The sequence below is a fragment of the Lithobates pipiens genome, unplaced genomic scaffold (genome assembly GCF_037356315.1).
Source record: "Lithobates pipiens isolate NorthernLeopardFrog02 unplaced genomic scaffold, aLitPip1_a1.2 Scaffold_23, whole genome shotgun sequence".
Lineage (NCBI taxonomy): Eukaryota > Metazoa > Chordata > Amphibia > Anura > Ranidae > Lithobates > Lithobates pipiens.
Window position 1 is genome coordinate 254,363,451 of NW_027507785.1, and position 25,068 is coordinate 254,388,518.

A 25,068-nucleotide genomic window follows, 5' to 3' on the forward strand; every position below is an offset into this window, starting at 1 on the left:
GTTGTAGTAAGATGCCCGGTGTAGGATGGTGATGGTAGTAGTAGGATGGTGATGGGTGTAATAGGATGGTGATGGTAGTAGTAAGATGCCCGGTGTAGGATGGTGATGGTAGTAGTAGGATGCCCGGTGTAGTAGGATGGTGATGGTTGTAATAGGATGGTGATGGTAGTAGTAGGATGGTGATGGGTGTAATAGGATGGTGATGGTTGTAGTAAGATGCCCGGTGTAGGATGGTGATGGTAGTAGTAGGATGGTGATGGGTGTAATAGGATGGTGATGGTTGTAGTAAGATGCCCGGTGTAGGATGGTGATGGTAGTAGTAGGATGCCCGGTGTAGGATGGTGATGGTTGTAGTAGGATGGTGATGGTTGTAGTAGGATGGTGATGGTAGTAGTAAGATGCCCGGTGTAGGATGGTGATGGTTGTAGTAGGATGGTGATGGTTGTAGTAGGATGGTGATGGTTGTAGTAGGATGGTGATGGTAGTAGTAAGATGCCCGGTGTAGGATGGTGATGGTAGTAGTAGGATGCCCGGTGTAGGATGGTGATGGTTGTAGTAGGATGGTGATGGTTGTAGTAGGATGGTGATGGGTGTAATAGGATGGTGATGGGTGTAGTAAGATGCCCGGTGTAGGATGGTGATGGTAGTAGTAGGATGCCCGGTGTAGGATGGTGATGGTAGTAGTAGGATGCCCGGTGTAGGATGGTGATGGTAGTAGTAGGATGCCCGGTGAATGATCTCCAGCAGGAGGCGGTCTGCACACACCCCCCATTGTAGAATACTCCTCCCATCTCCCAGCACTGTGTATGGGGATGTCAGTCCCTCCAGGCCGGTGGGAAGGTCCGCGTCCTCCCTCCTCCCAGATCCAGGATTGTGCTTCCTCTTCCTCGGACCCTCCCCGGTCACAGCTCGGACGGAGCTCCCTCTGGATGGGATCCGGGCGGACGAACTCGGGATCCGCACAATGCCGACCAAGAGCCGGTACAACCTGGTGGATGACGGCCAAGACCTGCGGATCCCTCTACATAATGAGGAGGCTTTCCAGCACGGCATCTGCTTCGAGGCCAAGGTGAGATCTCCGGCAACGAATGTCACCCGGTGCCAGCTGTGTGCCCTCACCATGCCGCCGACACAGGCTGTCGTGTAGTATGGTGGAGAGCCATGTGTACTACTTCCCAACTCCCCAACTCCCCACATCTCCAGCACTGGGACAGGTGGGGGCAGAGGAAAGATTTCCACTCCGCTATAATCACCAGGTTATTGATCGCTCTTCAATTCTCATCATCGGGTTACCTTCATCTCATCAATAATACTGGGGGGGACCTGTATGATGTGATTGGATCGTTATATGAGAAATACAATCTATACACATGTGTGATCCTATTGTATACAGAATTAGGATTGTATTATTATAATATACAATGTATACCATGACATGATTGTTTTATTATTTATAGAATATATATATATACAAGTGTACATGGTATTATACACAGAGTGTACTGGTATGATTGTATTATTATATATAGATTGTATTATTATATGCAGAGTGTATATGGTATGGCGGTATTATTGTATACCGAGTGTATATGGTATTATTGTGTACATGGTATGATGGTATTATTATATACAGACTGTATATGGTATGGCGTTATTATTTTTGTATACAGAGTGTATATGGTATGGTATTATTGTATACAGACTGTATATGGTATGGTATTGTATTATTATATATAGAATGTACATGGTATGACAGTATTATTGTATACAGAGTGTATATGGTATTGTATTATTGTATACAGAGTGTATATCGTATGATGGTATTATTATATACAGAGTGTATATGGTATGGCGGTATTATTGTATACAGAGTGTATATGGTATTGTATTATTTATATACAGAGTGTACATGGTATGATATTATTGTATACAGACTGTATATGGTATTGTATTATTATGTACAGAGTGTACATGGTATTATTGTATACAGAGTGTATATGGTATGGCGGTATTATTATTGTATACAGAGTGTATATGGTATGGCGGTATTATTATTGTATACAGAGTGTATATGGTATGGCGGTATTATTATTGTATACAGAGTGTATATGGTATTGTATTATTTATATACAGAGTGTACATGGTATGATATTATTGTATACAGACTGTATATGGTATTGTATTATTATGTACAGAGTGTACATGGTATTATTGTATACAGAGTGTATATGGTATGGCGGTATTATTATTGTATACAGAGTGTATATGGTATGGCATTATTGTATACAGAGTGTGTATGGTATGGTATTATTATATACAGAGTGTATATGGTATGGTATGGTATGGTATTATTATATACAGAGTGTATATGGTATTATTGTATACAGAATGTACATGGTATGATGGTATTATTGTATACAGAGTGTATATGGTATGATGGTATTATTGTATACAGAGTGTATATGGTATGACGGTATTATTGTATACAGAGTGTATATGGTATGGTATGGTATGGTATTATTATATACAGAGTGTATATGGTATTATTGTATACAGAATGTACATGGTATGACGGTATTATTGTATACAGAGTGTATATGGTATGATGGTATTATTGTATACAGAGTGTATATGGTATGATGGTATTATTGTATACAGAGTGTATATGGTATGATGGTATTATTGTATACAGAGTGTATAGGGTATGATGGTATTATTGTATACAGAGTGTATATGGTATGATGGTATTATTGTATACAGAGTGTATATGGTATGATGGTATTATTGTATACAGAGTGTATAGGGTATGATGGTATTATTGTATACAGAGTGTATATGGTATGACGGTATTATTGTATACAGAGTGTATATGGTATGATTGTATCATTATATGCAGAGTGTATATGGTATGATTGTATCATTATATGCAGAGTGTATATGGTATGATTGTATCATTATATGCAGAGTGTATATGGTATGATTGTATCATTATATGCAGAGTGTATATGGTATGATTGTATCATTATATGCAGAGTGTATATGGTATGATTGTATCATTATATGCAGAGTGTATATGGTATGATGGTATTATTGTATACAGAGTGGGAGAAGCTGATTGGAGAAGTGTTGGTTGAGACTGACCCTGAGATGCGGGGCCTCATTCACACCGGTGACATGTATGTATTTCTAAACACATGCAGTAATTTTAATGGCTCACTCACATACACTGTTTGCAGCCAGGATCTCGCAGAAAACTGCAGGTGTGTGCCGGCAGCCATGGCCGGGAAGTCTGTGCAATGCTAGTGTGACATGTTGGGAAGTGATGGTATAAGGAATGATTGCCTGTGGTTAGGGAGAGGTGATCATTGAACCCCCCGGGGTGATCATCTGTCCCTATGCACAGGTACTCTTCCCTGTATATTACTTGTACACAGCTATGGCTGCTATCAGCCTGTCATTGCTTTATAAAGACTCCTGGACTTAGGCTCCTGGCCGCAGTTCTCTGCCTGTGTAAATGGGGGCTGAGTTTTACTTGTGTTTAGAGCAGATAGAATGCTGTGCCTCCAGGGGTAGATTAGATCCGTCATAAAATACAAGTACATGTAAAAGTAGAACTTGATCTAGAAGTTATAATGTTTGTTTATACTTCCCAGATCATTTCTCCTGCATTTAAATGAACCAAACATAAGAAGCCGGTGTGAATGTAGTCCTGAGCTGGCTGTACATGGAAGTCATTTCTGACAGTTTATAATGAATCGGGCAAAATGCAAGCCTTGTGTGATGGGCACTGCACCCAATCTGACATCCCAGTCTGAGGATTGAAGGATCCAGGCAGGACATTGTCATCATGACAGTGACTGCAGCCAGTCAGATCCAGCCAATGTTCAGGTTTTCTGACAGCTGCTGCAAGTGGCGTCTGTCAGAATACAATACCGGGTAATAGAAGATTCATCCATCCGCAGTGTTTAGCATGGATGGGGTTATCAATAGATTTCTCTTTTTTTTACCCTGTGGGGTGGAATGAGAGGATTCTAGCAGTGTGTGGCCAGCCTTATTTTGCTGCACACATACAGGCTTGCAGGTAGTTGACTTGCAGGGCCATTCATTCGCCCCTGTAAGCATTTAACCAATCGGATGTGTAGTTACAGACATACAGTCACGTCATCTGATAGCCTCTCATTGATTTCTGCAGGCTGTTGGCTGCGGCTGTATGCAAACGCCTGTGGACTCCTCACTTTGCTGGGTGTTAAAAATGCGCCAATGTGCATGAGCCCTAATTGTAAGGAGTTTGTACAATCAGATTGTTACATGAACCAAATGAGAACAAAAATGGGATGGGACTTTACATGTACCTTGCAGGGTCTAATAAATACACATACCAAATAAGCTTAAAAAATAAACCTTTAATTTCCATTTAAAAAAGTTGAATACAACTGGATAAAACCACAGTTGCTGTAAGTCTATCCAGGATGTTTTGGTCCTGGCTGAAGAATCGACAAAACCAGCCTACACGTTTCATGGGGTGTCCCCCTTCATCAGGGCCTTAGATTGGAGCACACATTTTTACATATACTATGTAGTTTTTGTCAGCTGGTCTGGGGAAAGAGAAGCCTGGGGAGCCCATGGAGATTAACTCTGTGCGCCCACCCCCACAGAGAAAACAGTCTCCTTAAACAATCCAAAAGGGGGCAGAACTGGGTCAAGAGTGTCCTAAGTTACAAGAGGCAAAATTGAAGAGTGAATCAAGCCACACCTAAGCTTTTACTTATCCTTGCAGCATAGATGGAACTGTGAGAAAATATCTATATTAACGGCTTACTGGGTGTGCATACTTCCTCTGTCTGTGTCTTCAAATGAATGAGCAGCCACCAATTTGAGGACCTGGATGGAGGAAGCATGCACACCCAGTTTAATATAGATAGTTTCTCATGGTTGCATCTATGCTGCAATGATAAGCAAAAGCTTATGTGTGGCTTGATTCACTCTTCAATTTTGCCTCTTGTAACTTGGGACCCTTATTTTTATTTTTTTGACCCAGTTCTGGCCCCTTTTGATTTTTAAGAAGTCTGTTTTTTCTTTTGGGGGGGGGGGGCACACAGTTAATCCCCACAGGCTCCCTAGGCTTCTCCTCCAGACTGGCTGCCAAAAACTACAAAGTATATGTACAATGTTGTGCTCCAAACGAAGGCCCTGATGAAGCGGGACTCCCTGCGAAACGCGTAGGAAATTTTCTTGATTCTTTCAGCAAGGACCAATACATCCTGGATAGACTTATAGTAAATGTGATTTTAACCAGTTGTATTCAACTTTTTTAAAGCCAACAATTTGTATATGGAAATTTAAAGATGTGTTTTTATTTTTTAAGCCTTTAAAGTCCCACCCCATTTTTGTTTATCATTTGGTAAATGTTATATAAGGGATGGTACCTTTTTTTTATTTATTTATAAATTTTTTTGTAGGGTCATAATTGCCCCCATTCATCCCTCATACTCTTCTAACATATCAGATTGTTACATGTGTTGTGCTTCTGGCAGGACTTTTCCTAAGCCAGCCATAGATGGTTCAAATCCCGGCCGGTTCAGCAAGATGATTTAAACCATATATGGGCAGGCTGAATGTACCCAAGTTGATGGTTCAATCAACTTGAGTACAACCAGCCTGCTGGATTTTACATACAATTATTGCAAGTGGCTGTTATAGGCCACTAGCAATAATCACTGTGTTCTCCCTTCATGGACGGTATATAATACGATAATAGTAATATTTAATATATTGAGAAAAGTCTCTATGCTTTGGTGTCTATTAGTAGGCCATTACATTGTCCTATAGCAGGGGTCCCCAAACTTTCTAAAGAAATGGCCAGTTTACTGTCCTTCAGACTTTAGGGGGGCTGGATTGTGCCCAGCGGGAGTAAACCATGGTATTACCCTTTGGTATTAGGGGGAGAAATAATTGTTCTAGTTGGAAGGAATTATGCCCCATCTTTGGTGTCAGTGGAAAGACTAGTGCCTCATTTGTTGGTGCCGGTGGCAGGAATTCTGCCCCATTGTTGGTGCCGGTGGCAGGAATTCTGCCCCATTGTTGGTGCCGGTGGCAGGAATTCTGCCCCATTGTTGGTGGCGGGAATTCTGCCCCATTGTTGGTGGCGGGAATTCTGCCCCATTGTTGGTGGCGGGAATTCTGCCCCATTGTTGGTGGCGGGAATTCTGCCCCATTGTTGGTGGCGGGAATTCTGCCCCATTGTTGGTGGCGGGAATTCTGCCCCATTGTTGGTGCCGGTGGCGGGAATTCTGCCCCATTGTTGGTGCCGGTGGCGGGAATTCTGCCCCATTGTTGGTGTCCTGGTGGCGGGAATTCTGCCCCATTGTTGGTGCCGGTGGCGGGAATTCTGCCCCATTGTTGGTGCCGGTGGCGGGAATTCTGCCCCATTGTTGGTGCCGGTGGCGGGAATTCTGCCCCATTGTTGGTGTCGGTGGCGGGAATTCTGCCCCATTGTTGGTGTCGGTGGCGGGAATTCTGCCCCATTGTTGGTGTCGGTGGCGGGAATTCTGCCCCATTGTTGGTGTCGGTGGCGGGAATTCTCCCCCATTGTTGGTGCCGGTGGCGGGAATTCTGCCCCATTGTTGGTGCCGGTGGCGGGAATTCTGCCCCATTGTTGGTGCCGGTGGCGGGAATTCTGCCCCATTGTTGGTGCCGGTGGCGGGAATTCTGCCCCATTGTTGGTGCCGGTGGCGGGAATTCTGCCCCATTGTTGGTGCCGGTGGCAGGAATTATTCCTCAAGGGCTGGATAAAGGCAAGCAAAGGGCTGCAATTTGGAGACCACTGTCCTATAGGTTTGTATGAAACTATTCTGAAGAAATGTAACTTATTAATTCAAGCAATTTTCCATTATACTATCTTAATTGATTTGGCATTACAAATGATTGCTTGCTTTAAAAACCTTTAACCTTTCTAATGAGCAGATCATCCCACTTCAATCAATACTGTCAGTGGCAGGTTTCTGGAGTGTTCATGATAGTGCATTCTCTGAATGAGTCTTCCTAAATGTAATTATATGACCTTTTATACCATCACATACTTCTATTTATTGCAACCTTTATATTCACATTATGAGAACTGCATCTTCCGGGGTGTAGTTCTAGTAACATTTATCATTCCCAGATTTTCTCTTTTGCTGTGGCGTAGTGGTGTGAATGTGTGAAATCTGTCATTTCATCCATGTTTGACATGCAGTTTGGGTGTTTTTAGGTAGCTTTCATTTTCTCTCTATTAAAATGTCGGTCAAGCCAAAAGCTTTTTGTCTAGTTTTTTGGATAAAGTAGGGAAGGATTAGAACTCCTGTTGGGTTCTAACCTTTCGCCCAGGTGTCATCGATTCTGAACTGACCCCTGCTGAATCAGAGCAAAGTGAAGTAAATGTCACTTTTGTGTCATCCATGTCTGTTCTGATTTTTTTTTTTTTTTTTTGTATTTTTTTTCTACAGCCTGAAATTGGAGCTAAAAAAATAAGTTCACCTTTTGGGGAAAAAAAATAAAAAAAAAAAATATATATATATATATATATATATATATATATATATATATATATATATATATATATATATATATATATATATATATATATATATATATATATATATATATATTTTTTTTTTGCAGGTCAAATAAATATGCGTTTTTATTTTTCTAAGGAGCCTGCTGAGTATTGCACCCATAATCGGCAATGCCAGGCTCCTGCTCAGGATAGCTGTCTGCCCGTACCTCTGATGCAGGTAGGCAGTTACTTGAGATCAGGAAGATCAATGGACTAGGAGAGCTCACCAGGGCCCTCACGGTTCATTGAGAACTACAAGCTGTCTGCCACAATGGTAAGCCGTACTTATAGTTCATTCACAGAACTGTGAATGACTGACTCGGTTATGTAGGCGGAGCCCCGCACGGCCACGATGTTTTCAAATTGCGACAGAGGGTGTGGGGAGAAAATCCCCTGCCCGTTGTCATAGGGAGGGGAAGATTTGGGGGCAGAAGAGGTGCATGCTGAGCTAAATATGCACGTACCCGTGCTAGTTCTATGGCAAGGTGGATGTAACCGCCAATATTTCATGTTCATGTCCAAAAGAGTGGAAAAGCCAAAGGCCTTTTCCAACAATTTTTTTTTTTTTTTTTTTATCTAGATGGACTCAGAGTTAATTGGGTGTAAACATATCTATGTCTTTATACATCCACATGCCCATAGATTGATATTGAGCTTGTGTTCAGATCTGCCTAACAAACTGATGGGAAGATCTGATTAGAATGAACATATAAAAGGGGCTCTAAGGGCCGTACACACAGGCCAAATTTTGGGGGGGCTTTGGGTCAGTTCAATAGACACCGGTCAACATTTGGCCCATGTGTATGACAGCAGGTCCAACAGAAACCGGCCGTTTGGCTGGCTTTAGTTGAAGAGGCATGACCAAAAAAGGTCTGCTAAACGGCGCTCTTGGCAAATGGCTGAGAATACAGACAGGTGGCCCGTCTCCCTGTCAGAACACAATGGCTCAGTGGGGAAGATCGCTGTACTAACATCGGTTGGTACAGCTGCTGCTCCTGAATTCCTCATCTTTTTATCGTTCAGATCACTGGGTTGAATGGGAAAAAAAAAACTTCTAGTGTGTACCCGGCTTAGGGGTTTGGGGTGGGTACAGGCAGTGCACTGCAAGGGCATTTTACATTTTTTTTTTTTTTTTTTTTTTTTTTGATTGGGTTTGGACTTTACCTTTACCCTCCCTTCTCTGCACCCCTCTAGGTCTCAGTTATTTTCCTTTCCCACTTTTGGTCCCAAATCCAAGGGAATACCTAGCCCCCTTGCCTTCCCTTCTTTCCTCTGTTGGTCCCCTGTTCTTGCTGGAAGAATGACCTGGTTGTCTACATTGTATCTCCCTTTGGGTGGACTTTGATACTTTAAGTTTTGGACAATTTATTGTTCTTTGTTCTGCATAGCGACTGTTGAGCCCCTAAATGGGCTCTATTGTTGCAATATCTTGCCTTTTGAAACGAGTAAAAATGATAAAACCAGTAAAACTCAACTTGTCGTGGGAAAGTACAAATAAAAAGAAATAAAAAAACCTGCCTACATTTCCTGGTGTGACTGTTCTGCCATTCATTGATGTTCCTCCTGTAAAGCTTGTTCAGAGGTGACGGTGACAGCAGAGATCATAGTTCAGGGTAATGGAGATTGTGTAATGTGTTCAGCATGGTACAGAACGGCCATGTATCCGCGTCCATTCTGGTTTCCCATCACATCCTGCATGGAAACAGGATGAGACACGGGCAGATCAAAATCACTAGTTTATTAATAGTATGTTTTGGAGTTTGCAAATTAATTTCCATTCCGTCAGGATTATGTTCTCCAGAATAGATGGCTCTTCACCTGTGTCCATCTGGAAACTCGGGGGCCATGTAGGCCTTAATTGGTTTCATCATGTGACATGGTATATATGCCAGCAGGAGCAAATTAGTTGTTCTTTGTCTCAGATATGAAAGTGTTGGTTTACTCGTAGCAAGCAGTCATTCAGGCTCTGGTTTAAATTCTTCTAAGCGTGGCTGAATATTGCAGCTAACGTCTGACTGTTCTTCTCAGAAGGGTTATATATTGTATACAGTAGTACCTTGAATTACGAGCATAATCTGTTCCAGAAGCATGCTTTCAATCCAAAACATATATATGTATATATATATGTGTGTGTGTGTGTATATATATATATATATATATATATATATATATATATATATATATATATATATATATATATATATATAGCGAGTTTTCCCATAGGAATTCATGGAAACGCAGATAATTTGTTCCAGTGTCGCTGCTAGTGATGGCAGAAGTGGGATGGGGGGGGGGGTGTGCCGGAGAAGCTCGGAGACCGCTCTGAGATGATGGTAACAGAGTGTTTCCGAGTGTCACTGGCGCCCCCGCACCCCTGGCCACATGCGATACTTCACACCCCAGAGGCTTGAATCCTGCTTGTTTTACAAAATGCGGGGGGGAAAAGAAAGCTTGTATTGTGAAACGCGTTACTTGCAATCCGAGGTTTTAGTTTGTGTGTGTGTGTATGTATGTATATATACATTAGAGCTGCATGATTCTGGCCAAAATGAGAATTATGATTTTTTTTTGCTTAGAATAAAAAGATCACAATTCTTGCGAAATAAAATCTTTCACATTATACAGAAAAAAAATGGGATAACTTTACAGGTTAGTGGTTATTTTTTATTTTATTTTTTTAATTCATTAAAGTAATTTTTTTTTCAAAAAATAATTGCATTTGAAAGATCGCTATGCAAATACAGTGTGACATAAAATATTGCAACAACCATCATTTTATTCTCTAGGGTGTCTACTAAAATATATATGTATAATGCTGGGGGTTCTAAGTAACTTTCTAGCAAAAAATAAAAAAAATGTTTTTAACTTGAAACCAAAAAATGTCAGAAAAAGGTTTAGTGTTTAAGTAGTTAAACTTTTTTCACTTACACACAGTCTATTCCATTGACAAATTGTTACAATGTTTATACTTAAGTTCAACTGATAAAGAATGTTTTGATTCTTGGCAGACTGACAAGTTTCTCTCCATTTTTTATTTATTTATTTATTTTTCTTTTGACTGCTGTGGCTTCAGAAGAGCAGAGAGAATTCTTTGCATAGAAAGAATTGTGAAACACTTTAGTCAAGATTGCAATAACGATTCTTGACGGTTAATTGTGCAGCTCTAAAATAAATAAATAAATAAATATATATATATATATATATATATATATATATATATATATATATATATATATATATATATATATAGTGCCTTGCGAAAGTATTCGGCCCCCTTGAACTTTTAAACCTTTTGCCACATTTCAGGCTTCAAACATAAAGATATAAAATGTTAATTTTTTGTGAAGAATCACCAACAAGTGGGACACAATTGTGAAGTGGAACAAAATCTATTGGATATTTTAAACTTTTTTAGCAAATAAAAAACTGAAAAGTGGTGCGGCCCCTTTACTTTCAGTGCAGCAAACTCACTCCAGAAGTTCAGCGAGGATCTCTGAATGATCCAATGTTGTCCTAAATGACTGATGGTGATAAATAGAATCCACCTGTGTGTAATCAAGTCTCTGTATAAATGCACCTGCTCTGTGATAGTCTCAGGGTTCTGTTGAAAGCGCAGAGAGCATCATGAAGACCAAGGAACACACCAGGCAGATCCGTAATACTGTTGTGGAGAAGTTTAAAGCCGGATTTGGATACAAAAAGATTTCCCAAGCTTTAAACATCCCAAGGAGCACTGTGCAAGCGATCATTTTGAAATGGAAGGAGTATCAGACCACTGAAAATCTACCAAGACCTGGCCGTCCCTCTAAACTTTCAGCTCAGACAAGGAGAAGACTGATCAGAGATGCAGCCAAGAGGCCCATGATCACTCTGGATGAACTGCAGAGAACTACAGCTGAGGTGGGAGAGTCTGTCCATAGGACAACAATCAGTCGTACACTGCACAAATCTGGCCTTTATGGAAGAGTGGCAAGAAGAAAGCCATTTCTCAAAGATATCCATAAAAAGTCTCGTCTAAAGTTTGCCACAAGCCACCTGGGAGACACACCAAACATGTGGAAGAAGGTGCTCTGGTCAGATGAAACCAAAATCAAACTTTTTGCCCACAATGCAAAACGATATGTTTGGCGTAAAAGCAACACAGCTCATCACCCTCAACACACCATCCCCACTGTCAAACATGGTGGTGGCAGCATCATGGTTTGGGCCTGCTTTTCTTCAGCAGGGACAGGGAAGATGGTTAAAATTGAGGGGAAGATGGATGCAGCCAAATACAGGACCATTCTGGATGAAAACCTGTTGGAGTCTGCAAAAGACCTGAAACTGGGACGGAGATTTATCTTCCAACAAGACAATGATCCCAAACATACAGCAAAATCTACAAAGGAATGGTTCACAAATAAACGTATCCAGGTGTTAGAATGGCCAAGTCAAAGTCCAGACCTGAATCCAATCGAGAATCTGTGGAAAGAGCTGAAAACTGCTGTTCACAAACGCTCTCCATCCAACCTCACTGAGCTCGAGCTGTTTTGCAAGGAAGAATGGGCAAGAATTTCAGTCTCTCGATGTGCAAAACTGATAGAGACATACCCCAAGCGACTTGCAGCTGTAATCGCAGCAAAAGGTGGCTCTACAAAGTATTAACGCAAGGGGGCCGAATAATTTTGCACGCCCCACTTTTCATTTTTTTTATTAGTTAAAAAAGTTTCAAAAATCCAATAGATTTCGTTCCACTTCACAATTGTGTCCCACTTGTTGGTGATTCTTCACAAAAAATAAACATTTCATATCTTTATGTTTGAAGCCTGAAATGTGGCAAAAGGTTGAAAAGTTCAAGGGGGCCGAATACTTTCGCAAGGCACTGTGTGTGTGTGTGTATGTATGTATGTAATGTGTGTGTGTGTGTGTGTGTGTATGTATGTGTGTGTGTGTGTGTGTATATATATATATATATATATATATATATATATATATATATATATATATATATATATATATATATATATATATATCTATATATCTATATATCTATCTCTCATTTGCTGATATTGTTTAATTATCCTTTCATTTCAGTTTAACCTGTGATTTTCTAATGTAGGGCAAAGCAACAGATTCCTTCCTCTTGCTCCTTAGTCGCAGTGCTATGCCCATCAGAGGAAATAGAAAGATCTGGTTCTTCCAGGTATGAGGGAGCAAGTGACTCTCACCCTTTATAACCTCCCTGCAGCAATGGGAACTGGAGCAACCAAACACAATGGCCCCAAAAAGTGTGAGAGTGCCACAAGTCCAGCATAAAGTTATTGACTTTAATAAGAGTTCAGTAGGTAACGCCAACGTGTTTTGGGGGTTCACAACTTCCCCCTCATCAGAGCTTAAATGAGAAGGGATGGGTGGTAATTGTAAATACAGGACAAAATGAGCGAAGGATGAAGGATTAGTGTAAGCCGGGCGTCAGACTGGTGCCCACAGTGACATACAAATTCTTGATTCTTTGCTTACATTGTCCTGTATTTTCTTTGATCTCCAACAGTATTGATGAAGGGCGAGTTGTGAGCCCCTTTATATGGGTAAGCTTTACCAACTGATCTTTTATCAAAATGAATAAATCTGTATTGGATTTAAATAAACTTGTGGTGCTCTCATCCTTCATGCTTTCTCTGGACTGCTCCTGGGAGCCATAGGGGTACCCTGTATGGTAGAGAGTTGCCTTTAAATAGGAAGTAAAACCTGATGGGTTTACTTCCTCTTTGTCTCCCTGCAAAGGTAAAGCATAATGGGCTACTATGCATCGCATAGTAGCCCATTATGTGTCACTTACCTGACACAGGAGCCAGCGATGTCACCGCTGTCCCCTGTAGTCCGGAGCCTCCATCTTCTTCCGGGTATCGCTGCTCCGGCCACTCGCAGTGCCAGAGCAGCGATGACGTCCCATCTGTGCACGCGCATGGGAGCCGCCACTAACGGCATAGTGCGCCTGCGCGCTGCTGTCTACAGCGCATGCGCCGTAGACCGCTGTTACTGTCTTTTAGTAAATATCTCCTAAACCGTATAGGTTTAGGAGATATTTCTTGGACCTACAGGTAAGCCTTAATCTAGGCTTACCTGTAGGTCAAAGTGTTTTTTAAGGGCTTACAACTACTTTAAGACTATAAATTACACCAGGTTATAGTTGGCTTGGGGTCCAGAACTCAATCATCACCCATTTCAAACACCATGCCCTGGCACTGGCACACACTCCTGTATGACCAGACTTGGCGCTTACATTGGGTTTCATCTCTTCACTCCTGAATAGAGTAGTAAAGGAGCAGAGGAAAGGTGAATAAAACTAGCCAGGTTAATTGGGGGAGTTGAGTAGACAGCAATAAAGGGTAACTCCACTTTGGGGGGGGGGGGGGGGGAACAAAACAAATACAAAATAATATAGCATATACTGTTGTGACCCAAGTCATATTGTAATTGAATGTTATTAAAAATGACCTTTCCTTGTCAACCTGCAGCTCTGTAATTTTCTGTAAAATGCAATATGGCTACTTGGAGGTGTTCTGTACACAGAATGTATACAGAACACCCTCCGAAACAACATTTCCTGCTTATGTGATTGGCTCACTGATTTTCCCCGAAGTCTGCACTAAGATACAAGTCAGATTTTCAGGCATTCCCTGCAACAAAAATTTAATTTTTGATGAAATACTCCCAATAGGAAATCACATCTAAGTGAACTTGTTACTTTATCCTAAATAGGCATTTTACAATGGGGTTGATGTACTAAAGTCAAATATACTGTGCACTGTAAGTGCATTTACTCCAGAGCTTAGTAAATGAGTTCAAGTGTTTTGTAAAATCACTCAGGGACTTTACATATATCCCATGCAGGTATACTGCCATTAACAAAAGTGTAAGTATTTGTTAGAAAAGAAAATGCTAAATACCTTTTCTGACACCGCAGCTGTGCGGTCACGTGATCCCCCCTGTGCTGCTGGCTAGCTGTGATCTATGGAGAGAAGTGGGAGGGGCCGAGATTCCCCTGATACGTCATTGGTCAGCAGAGGGGAATCTCGGTCCCTCCCACTTCTCTCCATAGATCGGGGGCCGGTGTTCTGCCATATATCGTCCATCCATCGGATAGTGTCCACCCCGTACTGCGCAGGCGCAGCGCTTGAGCAGTACGGAGCAGAAGGAGATTCGGAAAATCTCCGAAGATGAACGCCGTGAGTCGAGGTGCTAGCCCCACCATCCAAGTGGACATAGGGCTGAAAATATTAGAGGGCTCCTTGTGGGCTCACTCCGCTCGCCACACTTCAGGCTCGGCCTCGCTGCGCTCAGCTCTTTTTATTCTAAGTCTATGTCCACTTGGATGGTGTTGCTAGATCTTGTACTCATCTTCGGCTATTTTCGGCATCTGTGTGTCCTGTGCGCATGCGCAGTACACAGCAGACACTATCCGATGGGGGACACTATGTGACAGTACACCAGACGACACAGGGGGATCGTGTGACTGCACAGCTGAGGTGTCAGAAAAGGCCTTTTCATTTTAAACAATTATAAATAATGGCTGCATATTTGCATTGGATACATATGTGCTGCATTATGCAGCGAAATTGAGGGTGGAGGGGCGGAGAGGAAAGTGCTTCTCATGCTGACAGAGAGGGAGGAGGGAGAGACTGTCAGAGGAGAGACCAGAGCTGCGGATGATGGAGACGCGCAACTTGACCACAGTAATCAGGGCTCAGCACCCATAATTATCATGGTCAGCAGAGCCAGGGGGACTCGGGAACTGGCAGGATCAACCAGGTTTATTACCCATTGGGAAGAGAAGAATTGCACAGCACAAGCACTGTGCTGTTATTCATGCCTTAAAGTGGTAGTAAACCCGCAAATTATTATTATTTTTTTTTTAAACCTGCAAAGCAAAAGGCATAATGAGCTAGTATGCACCGCATACTAGCTCATTATGAAATACTTACCTTAGAACGAGGCCCCGACATCTGGCCCGATCCATGCCGAGGGAGCTGACATGCTCCCTCAGTGTTTCTTCCGGGTATCGCGGCTCCGGCGCTGTGAGTGGCCGGAGCCGCGATATCGTCACTCCCACGCATGCGCGCGGGAGATTTCATTCCGGCCGCCGGCCACTGCCAGATTTTCAGGCCGAGAATCCCCTTGTGCGCATGCGCCGCTGCAGTCAGCGGCGCATACCGAGGGGAATATCTCCTAAACTGTACAGGTTTAGGAGATATTTTTTTTACCTACAGGTAAGCCTTATTATAGGCTTTCCTGTAGGTAAAAGTTAAAAATTCAAGCAGAGCTTCCCCTCAGATCTAGAGCATCTGCAATTGCAGTGCACAGTATTTTTGCATAAATCAACCTCCCTGTATCTTTGAGCAAAAATAGAACGTTTTCATGGGGTTTTGAGGCTTGACACGTTTGGTATCTATTTATTCGATACAGCTACTGTATAAAGTGATTGTAAAAGATCACCTTGTAAAACAATCCATTCAGTTTAAAATAGAAAAGAAAGGCAAAACATTTTTGTATAGATATAAAAAAAAGGGGGGGGGGGCATTTATAATGTATTTTTATAAGTGGTCAAGTTCCCTCTTTTCTCAGCTGCATAAAAGCAGGGGGGAGGAGAAGCAGCACACTGAGCTTCCCTGTGAATGGCTGTGCAGCAATGGCATTTCAGGACAAGTTTGATCATTTGAGGAGAGTACACTGAGCTCCCAGCACAGCTAGAGAACTGACCATGGTGTGCTCTCCTGCTTATGGTGGTCCGTTTATAATAGGAAAGCAGAGGGACTGGCAGGAACACCATTCACACCAAGGAAGCATAACAAAGAGAACACAAGGCATCCTCATACAAGTACATGGTATAGCAGGCACATATCAGGAATATGAAGTTTTGGGGTAACAAACGCTTTAAGTTGATCCAGGGAATATCCGATTGGCTCTCGAGGGGGATCAGGAAGGTTTTTTTTTTTTTTTCCCCCACTGGAGCAAATTGGATCACGACTTATTTTGGGTTTTGCCTTCCTTTTTAGATCAACAGGAGAGTGTATATGGTTTTCTTTGATTTATTTTCTTCTTTTGGTTGAATTGGATGGACTTGTGTCTTTTTTATTTATTTATTTATTTTTTCAACCCAATTTAGCTATGTAACTATATGTGTATTTTTTCCTGGAAAAATGAATATTTGATACACACTTGCATGAGTTTTATTATGCAACATAATAAATTGAAAGTCTTCATATATAGTTACAATGTTGCATGCTGGAGTTCGTTACTCTCTGCGATGACAAAATTTATACTTTGGAGATGAAACTGAGTTGCTCCGTGTACACTGGAGCTCATAAACGGACGTTTTTTGGAGTTTGTGCGTTTTTTATTTTTTTGTTTTTTATTTTTATTTTTATTTTTTTAACAGCCCATCAACTCCACTCTGTGTTATCTTACGTATCCATGCACACATGGACGTTTTTTAGCTTTTATCAGCAGTGAAGTTTATGGGCTGTTCTCTGAACGCCATAAAGTCGCGTTTAAAGTGCAGTTTTTCTGACCACAAAAAAGCTAAAAACCGCTAAACGCGCGTTAATTAGTGAACAGGGTGGGCTGCGCTAAAAACAAAAAATCTATGTCTAAAGTCTAATCAAAAAAATTTCAATAATCATAAAAAGCAATTTTTAGTGAAAATTTTTTTTTTTTTTTTTTAAAGTGGTAGTATGGTCATTTTTTTAACTTTTACCTACAGGAAAGCCTATAATAAGGCTTACCTGTAGGTAAAAAAAATATCTCCTAAACCTGTACGGTTTAGGAGATATTCCCCTCGGTATGCGCCGCTGACTGCAGCGGCGCATGCGCACAAGGGGGTTCTCTCCGTGAAAATCCGGCAGCGCTCGTGCGGCCGGACTGAAATCTCCCGCACGCATGCGCGGGAGTGACGATATCGCGGCTCCGGCCACTCACAGCGCCGGAGCCGCGATACCCGGAAGAGACGCCGAGGGAGCATGTCGGCTCCCTCGGCGTGGATCGGGCCAGATGTCGGGGCCTCGTTCTAAGGTAAGTATTTCATAATGAGCTAGTATGCGGTGCATACTAGCTCATTATGCCTTTTGCTTTGCAGGTTTAAAAAAAAAAAAAAACATTGCGGGTTTACTACCGCTTTAACAAATGATTTGAACATTCATAGCGCGTTAATTAGTGTTCGACTTTCTATTTTTTTTTCAATGTATCGTGGGAGTTTGGGATTGCATTGTGGGATTTTTGGAGTGCCCTCTGTGTATTTTTATTAAAAACGCACACAAATGACGCTCATAAACGCTAGTACAAAACGCTGTTAAAAGCGCTTTTTTTTTTTTCAACCAGCCTTTTCTGCCAGCAATCTGGCATCCAGAAAAATCTTTTTTTGAGCTCCAGTGTGCATGGAGCCTTATATGGTGATCCGTGTCTGATTGTGTTGGGTACTCTATACATAATTACTTTTATTGCACAGACATATTCCTTTTCATCTGCTGTTAGCTATATATCACTGTAACTGTAAATGACTCCTGCTTGGTTGCCTAGGTGAATCACTTCATTCTTCTAGGTGGCGGACCACGTTGCCCCCACCATGTCATTCAGGTAACGTCAATGTGATTCTAATCCCTTCCGTGCCAATTTAAGGGCACATATGGAGAGAGAATACCGGCACAATGCACTTATTCCATCAGAGCATATTAGAAAATGTGTCCTTTCCCGATGATGTCCTCCCTCCCGCCTGGTCGGTGAAAAGCTGAAGAAATGAGTAGTGCTGTGATATATCTCTATGCTATTTATAGGCTGTCATCCTTTTGTCAGTGCAAAGTTCAGTCCAGGGAGGTTTAAGGTGGTTGTAAAGCCAAGAAAAAAAAACAAGCCTGCAAGACAAAGGCATAATGAGCTAGTATGCACAGCTGTGATTGGCCAGAGCTGCAATGATGTCACTCTCGTGGGTGCGCAGGGACCTGCCAGTAACGGCACAACTTTCCTATTAAAAACTGACCACACTAGACAGGAAAGTGCAGCGCCCCACCCACGAACACACATAGCCTTTCACTGGGAAGCTGTGTACTGTTGCTTCTCCTCTCCCCCAGCTCTTATGCAGCTGAGAACAGATGGAATGTGATCCCTTATATAAAAAAAAATACCCCCCCTTTTTTTTTATATATATATCTATATACACAGGTTTTGCCATTGTCATTTCTATTTTAAACTGTTGTGTTTTTATTTTTTGTTTTGTTTTTTTACAAATTTATCGTTTCACATTTACTTTTGCCGCCTCACCACCAGGTCTATACATCGCACAGACCTGACAGCGTGGGGGGGTGTCACCAGGATTATGTGTGAAACTGACAGCTAAACTTCCAGCTTGTGAGGTGGTGAAAACATTCGGGCAGCAGCTCCCCCCTCCCCTATGTAATGGGAAAAAAAAATAAGGAAAATAAATTTTTCCTTTTTTTTTTTTTTTTTTACCCCAACATATGCGCACATATGAACATAAACACATGTCAGGGGTGCCTATGCATGAAAACATTGATTGTGATACACATGTTACTTACTGTATGTGCATGCCAGAGGGATAGCAATGATTGTAACACAAGACCTCCTCCTTGGGTATCTTTTTACTTGGCATAACCTCATCTTTTATATTTTACCAAAAATTTTGCTAGTTTATTGCGCGCATTTGCCCTAAAATTTACTTTAGTGTGTTTGTTTTTTGCCAAAGTTTTGTATTCTCTAGACCAGTGATGGCAAACCTTGGCACCCCCGATGTTTTGGAACTACATTTCCCATGATGCTCATGCACTCTGCAGTGTAGCGGAGCATCATGGGAAATGTAGTTTCAAAACAGCTGGGATGCCAAGGTTTGCCATCACTGCCCTAGACCTTTTGTGGTTATAACGCGTGACAATTTTTTTTTTTAAATATCTCTATTTTATTCTCTAGGGTGTTTGCTTTCAGAAAATAAATAACGTTTGGGGGTTATGTGTTTAAACATGTGTGCCAAAAACGTCTCTGGCAGCAAAGAGGTTAAGTGGGCAGTACAGTCTGGAGCCAGTCTGTTAGCTTGCAGGAGGGAAGAGTAGGGGAGGGAGGGTCTTGCCTTCCTAGGCTATGGGGTTGTGTGTGTCTATTGGTGCACACAGTGTAGGGAGACACCGCTTTAGTCCCTGCATGCAAGGGTGGCTCCACGGGATTCTGCAAGAGAAAAGAGCCACCCTGGAACAGGAAATCTGGGGCAGCGCTCATGGCACCAGATTAAAATGGAACTTAGACATGGAAAAAAATATACAGAAGCTGCATACTCTGTAAATGATTTAATCAGCTGCTGAAAGTATTTGTGAGCCATGACAAATTTGAAAACTTAGAACTTGGTGCTAATGGGAAATGTCTCCGAGCATTTTCTTGAAGCATTACAGTTCAAAGCATTTTCTTGGATCTGTTTTGATATGTGCAAAAAAAATGCCTGCCAAAAGCCTATTGCCCTGAGCTTTCTGCTATGAGTAGGAGGTATTCTGTAGTCCATACACTCTTCTGTCCTAGGGTCTCCATAGAGACAACAAACTGCCCATTACTGCAGTCTTATCAGTTGAAGCTGATCTGACAATCGGCACAAGTAAATACGATGAAATAAAACAAGTCGGCTGTGAACAGGGAAGCAGGGTTGCCATAGAAACTTTGGATTGAGAAGGAGGCTTGGTTAACAGTACAGGAAGTGCTCAATGTAAGGGCGGAAATGCACTCTACTGTGGACTCAGGAAACAATACTTAAGATGGCGCTGCCTAACCCCTGGAAACAATTTTTTTAACGTTTCTTTAACCACTTGAGATCCGCACTATAGCCAAATGACGGCTACAGCGCGGATCTCCTTTTCCGGGATGACGTCAATCCCGTGTACGAGCGGCCTGCGCGCCCCCTGAGGGGCGCGCGCGGCACGCTCTGTGATCGGCGAGTCCATGAGACTCGCCTGATCACCGATCCGTGCAAGGGGTCGATCCCGACCCCTTATCACGTGATCAGCTGTCAGCCAATGACAGCTGATCATGTGATATAACGGAGCCGGTAATCGGCTATTATTCCTCCTCGCGCTGAGAGTGCGAGGAGAAAAAAAAAAAGCCGATCACCGGCGGCCGTGATCGAGACATCAGTCCCGATCACGGCCATCCCTGCCAGTGCCCACCTGCCCCCTGCAGTGCCACATGTACTAAAAGTGCCCCCCGTCAGTGCCACCCAGCAGTGCCCACAGTGCCACCCACAGTGCCACCCAGCAGTGCCCACAATCTGCCTCAAAGGTGCTCCACCCCAGTGCGACATATCCGTGCCCATCAGTGTCATCTACCAGTGCCCAGCAGTGCCGCCCAGCAGTGCCACCTATCAGAGCCACCTATCAGTGCCACCTATCAGTGCCCATCAGTCCCATCTATCAGTGGTACCTATCAGTGCCCATCTGTGCCACCCATCCGTGCCATCTTATCTGTGCCCATCGGTGCCACCTTATCTGTGCCTATTAGTGCCGCCTTAACTATGCCTATCAGTGTCCACCAGTGCAGCCTATCAGTGTCCACCAGTGCAGCCTATCAGTGCCCACCAATGCAGCCCATCAGTGCCCACCAGTGCAGCCTATCAGTGCCGCCTAATCAGCGCACTTCAATGAAGGAGAAAAATGACCCGTTTGCAAAATTTAAAAAAAAACTATTAAAACATGATTATTTATTTATTTTTTTGCATCTTATTTTGTTTGTTTAGCAAAAAATAAAACTCCGAGCTGCAACTAAATACCACCAAAGGAAAGCTCTATTTGTGGGAAAAAAATGATAAAAATTTCATTTGGGTACAGTGTTGTATGCCCGCGCAATTGTCATTCAAAGTGCATCAGCGCTGAAAGCTGAAGAGTGGTCTGGGACTGAGGGGGGTTTAAGTGCCCAGTAAGCAAGTGGTTAAAGAGTAAGTAATATGCTATTTGGGCTGAATTACAATGGCTATAGTCTGATCATTGCTTATCATAATATACTAAATGAAAAGAAGCATCAGAGTGGGAGAGTTTACTTTCTCTTTAAGCCAATAACTCTGGGCAGTCCTCCAGGACTGGCTGATTGAAGAGAAAAGCTCAGGGCTGATCTCGAGTGTATTCTGCTTCTCCTGCATCATCCTATCACAGGCTGCAACAGAGATTTTGGGTCTGACCCAGCGGCATTGCTAGAACTGCAATAAAGAGAAGTGAGCTCATAACCTGGCAGTGCTGTGTAACAGGAATGTCTGGATTCGAAATCATTTCACTCGTCACATTTGCTCATTTAAGCTTTGACTTTTAACTGTTTACCTTCACTTTCACTTTAAGCATGTGGCTTGTCTTGGTACTTTGTGGATGCTTTCTTAAAACATTCATAGAATAGATACTTCTGTTCATTGCAATGTCTGTTGTGCATAGATAGAACATGCCGTGTAATGTGACTAGAAGGTCCCTTTCACACTTGCAGTGGTGTCTACCATCCCCCTGAAATGTGATTGTTGGTAAATTGCTTTTCAGAGGACAATGTCAAGAGGTTTGCAAGTGTTAAGGAGGCAATACTACCACCTCCTGATGCCTGGTGCGGAATGGCAGTCTTGCATTGCAGGACCACTCTTCAGCTGCAAACCAGGTATTTGGCTCGCTGTTGCAACGTTGGTCAATGACTTGTATGGGAGAGTTTGACAGGTGGTACAAAACTCGGCATGCAGCATTACAATTGCACCCATCTGAGCAGCACCATATTCACTAGTAGGTGGGCAGTAGATGGTGAGGTAAAAACGCAGATCAACGGCCTGTTTTTACTGCGCCTCTCCCCCACTTACCGTGTGCGTGAAAGGAACCCGAAGCCTCGTATACACGATCGGACTTGCCGACGGGAAGTGTTCAATGACAGGCTGTTCTCAGTAAATCTGACCGTGTTTCTTGGCTAGCAGGTTTTCAAAATTCCCACGGACAAATGTGTTGTCGGATTTTCTGATCGTGTGTACACAAGTCCGTCGGACAAAAGTATAAAGTACAAACACACATGCTCGGAAGCAAGGATGAGCCGGAAGCGGTCGGTCTTGTAAACCAGCGTTCGTAATGGAGAATTAACATTCATGACATGCCAAATTATGAAATCTCGAAATGCAGCACACATTCTCTTCTTCTTTAATGGGATACTAATGAAGCTGCTTTGCTGGTGATACTGATGGAGTTATTGCAAACAATTTATTTTTTATTTTTTGGGGGGAATTACCACAACACCATTATTCCATAATTTTTAAGATCAAAGATACAACTATGTTGGTTACCCTTGTCAATTTTACATTGGGAGTAGGCAGTTACATAAAAAAAATAAAAATACAAACTGTAATTTGAAGTAAAACACATAGCCAAGTATTACTCTACACTATTTTTTTTATTGTGCATTAAAAAAAAAGAAAACAAATACAATTAGACATGCTATCTGCCGATAGAACTTAACCAAAAAGTGCATCCTATGTATCCAAAAATATAGAAAATATGTCCAAGCAATAACTCTAAGGCCAATAGTAAATAACACGTTATCTCCTCCGATTCTGCAACATGGCTGGTTGACGAACGGCCATTCAGAAACTAACCGAAAAGCGCGAAATAAAAAGTGCGAATCAGCACTCTTCAAACCTCTACTAACACGAAATTAGCAGAAGGAGCCCAAAGCGTGGTGCTAAAGAGCTGAAAAAACACATAGTACGACACTACGTTTGTATTTGTTGGCCAACAATTGTGTGCCGTGTGTATGCAAGACAAGTTTGGGCCAATGCCCCTTGGACAAAAGTCCATGGTTTTGTTGGCCAACAATCCGATCGTGTGTACGAGGCTTAAGAGTTCAAACCAAAGTGTAGCACTGCAATACATTCAAAACTTTTTAAGTGCGCTGAACTGCAGTTTACATCAATTCAATCAAGTTTCTAAACCATTCTACACAAGAAGGTTGATTTACTAAGGACCGTCACATGGGCTTTGCGATCAGGTCTGCCTGTCGCAGGGGCTTTGCGATCAGGTCCACCTGTCAGTTTTTCAAGCGGACCTGATCAGAGCTTCCATTTACTCCTATGGGGCAGTGGATGTCAACGGGGATATGTCTGCTGACACTCGCTGCTATCCGATCCAATCCTGTCCGTGAAATTCAGATGGCTGGAGACCCTATTTTCCATCCGTCTGGAGGATCGGATTGGATGAAATTGTACAGGTGGTCCGTTTTCATCCGTTCTCCCCATAGAGGAGATCGGAGCTCTGACAGTTCCATCTCAGCACAGAGAGCGGAGTGACCTGTCCTCTGCCTGCTCAGCGGGGATCAAAGGATCGACCCCCTGCTGAGCAAAGCGGTGGGCCGTCCGTGGGAAAAGACTCTCTTACTGGAGGACACAAACTTCGGTTCAGCTGTGCATAGAAACTAATCAGCACCCAGGTTTTATTTTGTGAAAGAATTTTATTTTGTCACCAGAATTTGCACATTCCAGTTTTAGAATATGAACCCCAATGCAGCCCTCAAAAATTGCACTCGCCTGCTCGCATTTTTAAAGTGCATTTTGAGGGCTGGTGAGGAAGGGCTGCTTGGAGCGAGGGGGGGGGGGGCGAGCACCGCCGGCAGCCTGTGTGCAGTGGAAGTCCTTCTCCCAGCGATCATGGATTGGAGAGAGAGCGTCCCGGATGTTCAAAGCTCAGCGCAAAGAACACAGCGATAACGGCTTTCATTACATATTTCTGAGTTCCCCCCGTCGCTCGCTGTCAGATACAGCCCCACCCCTGATCCCAGGACTTTGATAGATCACATGTCCAATCCCCAGATGGGTGATCTGTCAATCAAAGTTCCCCGGCCACTGGGCGGGGCTGTATATGACGTTGAGCGGCGGGAACACAGCAATTTGAAATAAAAGTTATCACTGTGGTTCCTGCACTGTGCTCTGAACATCCAGGCCGCTCTGCTGTTCCTTTCCTTCCCTGCACAGGTAGGATGCATGGTGGGCACAAGCTGCATGGTGGGCACAGGGTGGATGGTGGACACAGGCTGCATGGTAGATGGTGGGCACAGGCTGCTGCGTGGTGGATGGACACAGGCTGCTGCGTGGTGGATGGTGGACACAGGCTGTATGGTGCATGGTGGGTGCAGGCTGCATTGGTGGGCACAGGCAGGTTGCATTGGTGGGCACAGATAAAGTTGTTGTTGTTGTTAATAATTATTTTCATAACTTAATTCTGCATAAAACGTTTAAGTGTAATTTAATGAGATAATTTATGAGGGCGTGTTGCTGGGTGTGTTTCGGGGCGGGGTTGGGTGGGCAACTGGTGGCGAGTAACCCTTGAGGCCTGGCTAGTAGCTCAGGACTTGAAATTTTGAGCCCTGTCCAATGTATTTGAGTGCAAATTGTTACTAAGACAATTGGTGTCTTACCATTGACTTTGTGTGTGCCCCCAGAATTCAGGAGGATG

The 25,068-nt window shown here is 42.8% G+C and overlaps 1 protein-coding gene across 2 annotated transcripts in view; it reads left to right on the forward strand.

Moving 5' to 3' along the window:
* Positions 1-821: 821 nt before the first annotated feature.
* The window catches only part of LOC143928269 (carboxyl-terminal PDZ ligand of neuronal nitric oxide synthase protein-like), a 193,154-nt gene continuing 168,907 nt past the window's right edge, over positions 822-25,068 (forward strand). Inside the window, exon 1 of one of the 2 annotated variants that reach the window (XM_077453046.1) lies at positions 822-1,069. In XM_077453046.1, coding sequence (XP_077309172.1) covers positions 965-1,069 — 105 coding nt within the window. In that variant the 5' untranslated portion in view covers positions 822-964. The remainder of the gene's footprint in view (positions 1,070-25,068) is intronic. The other variant, XM_077453045.1, reaches the window with a different exon arrangement.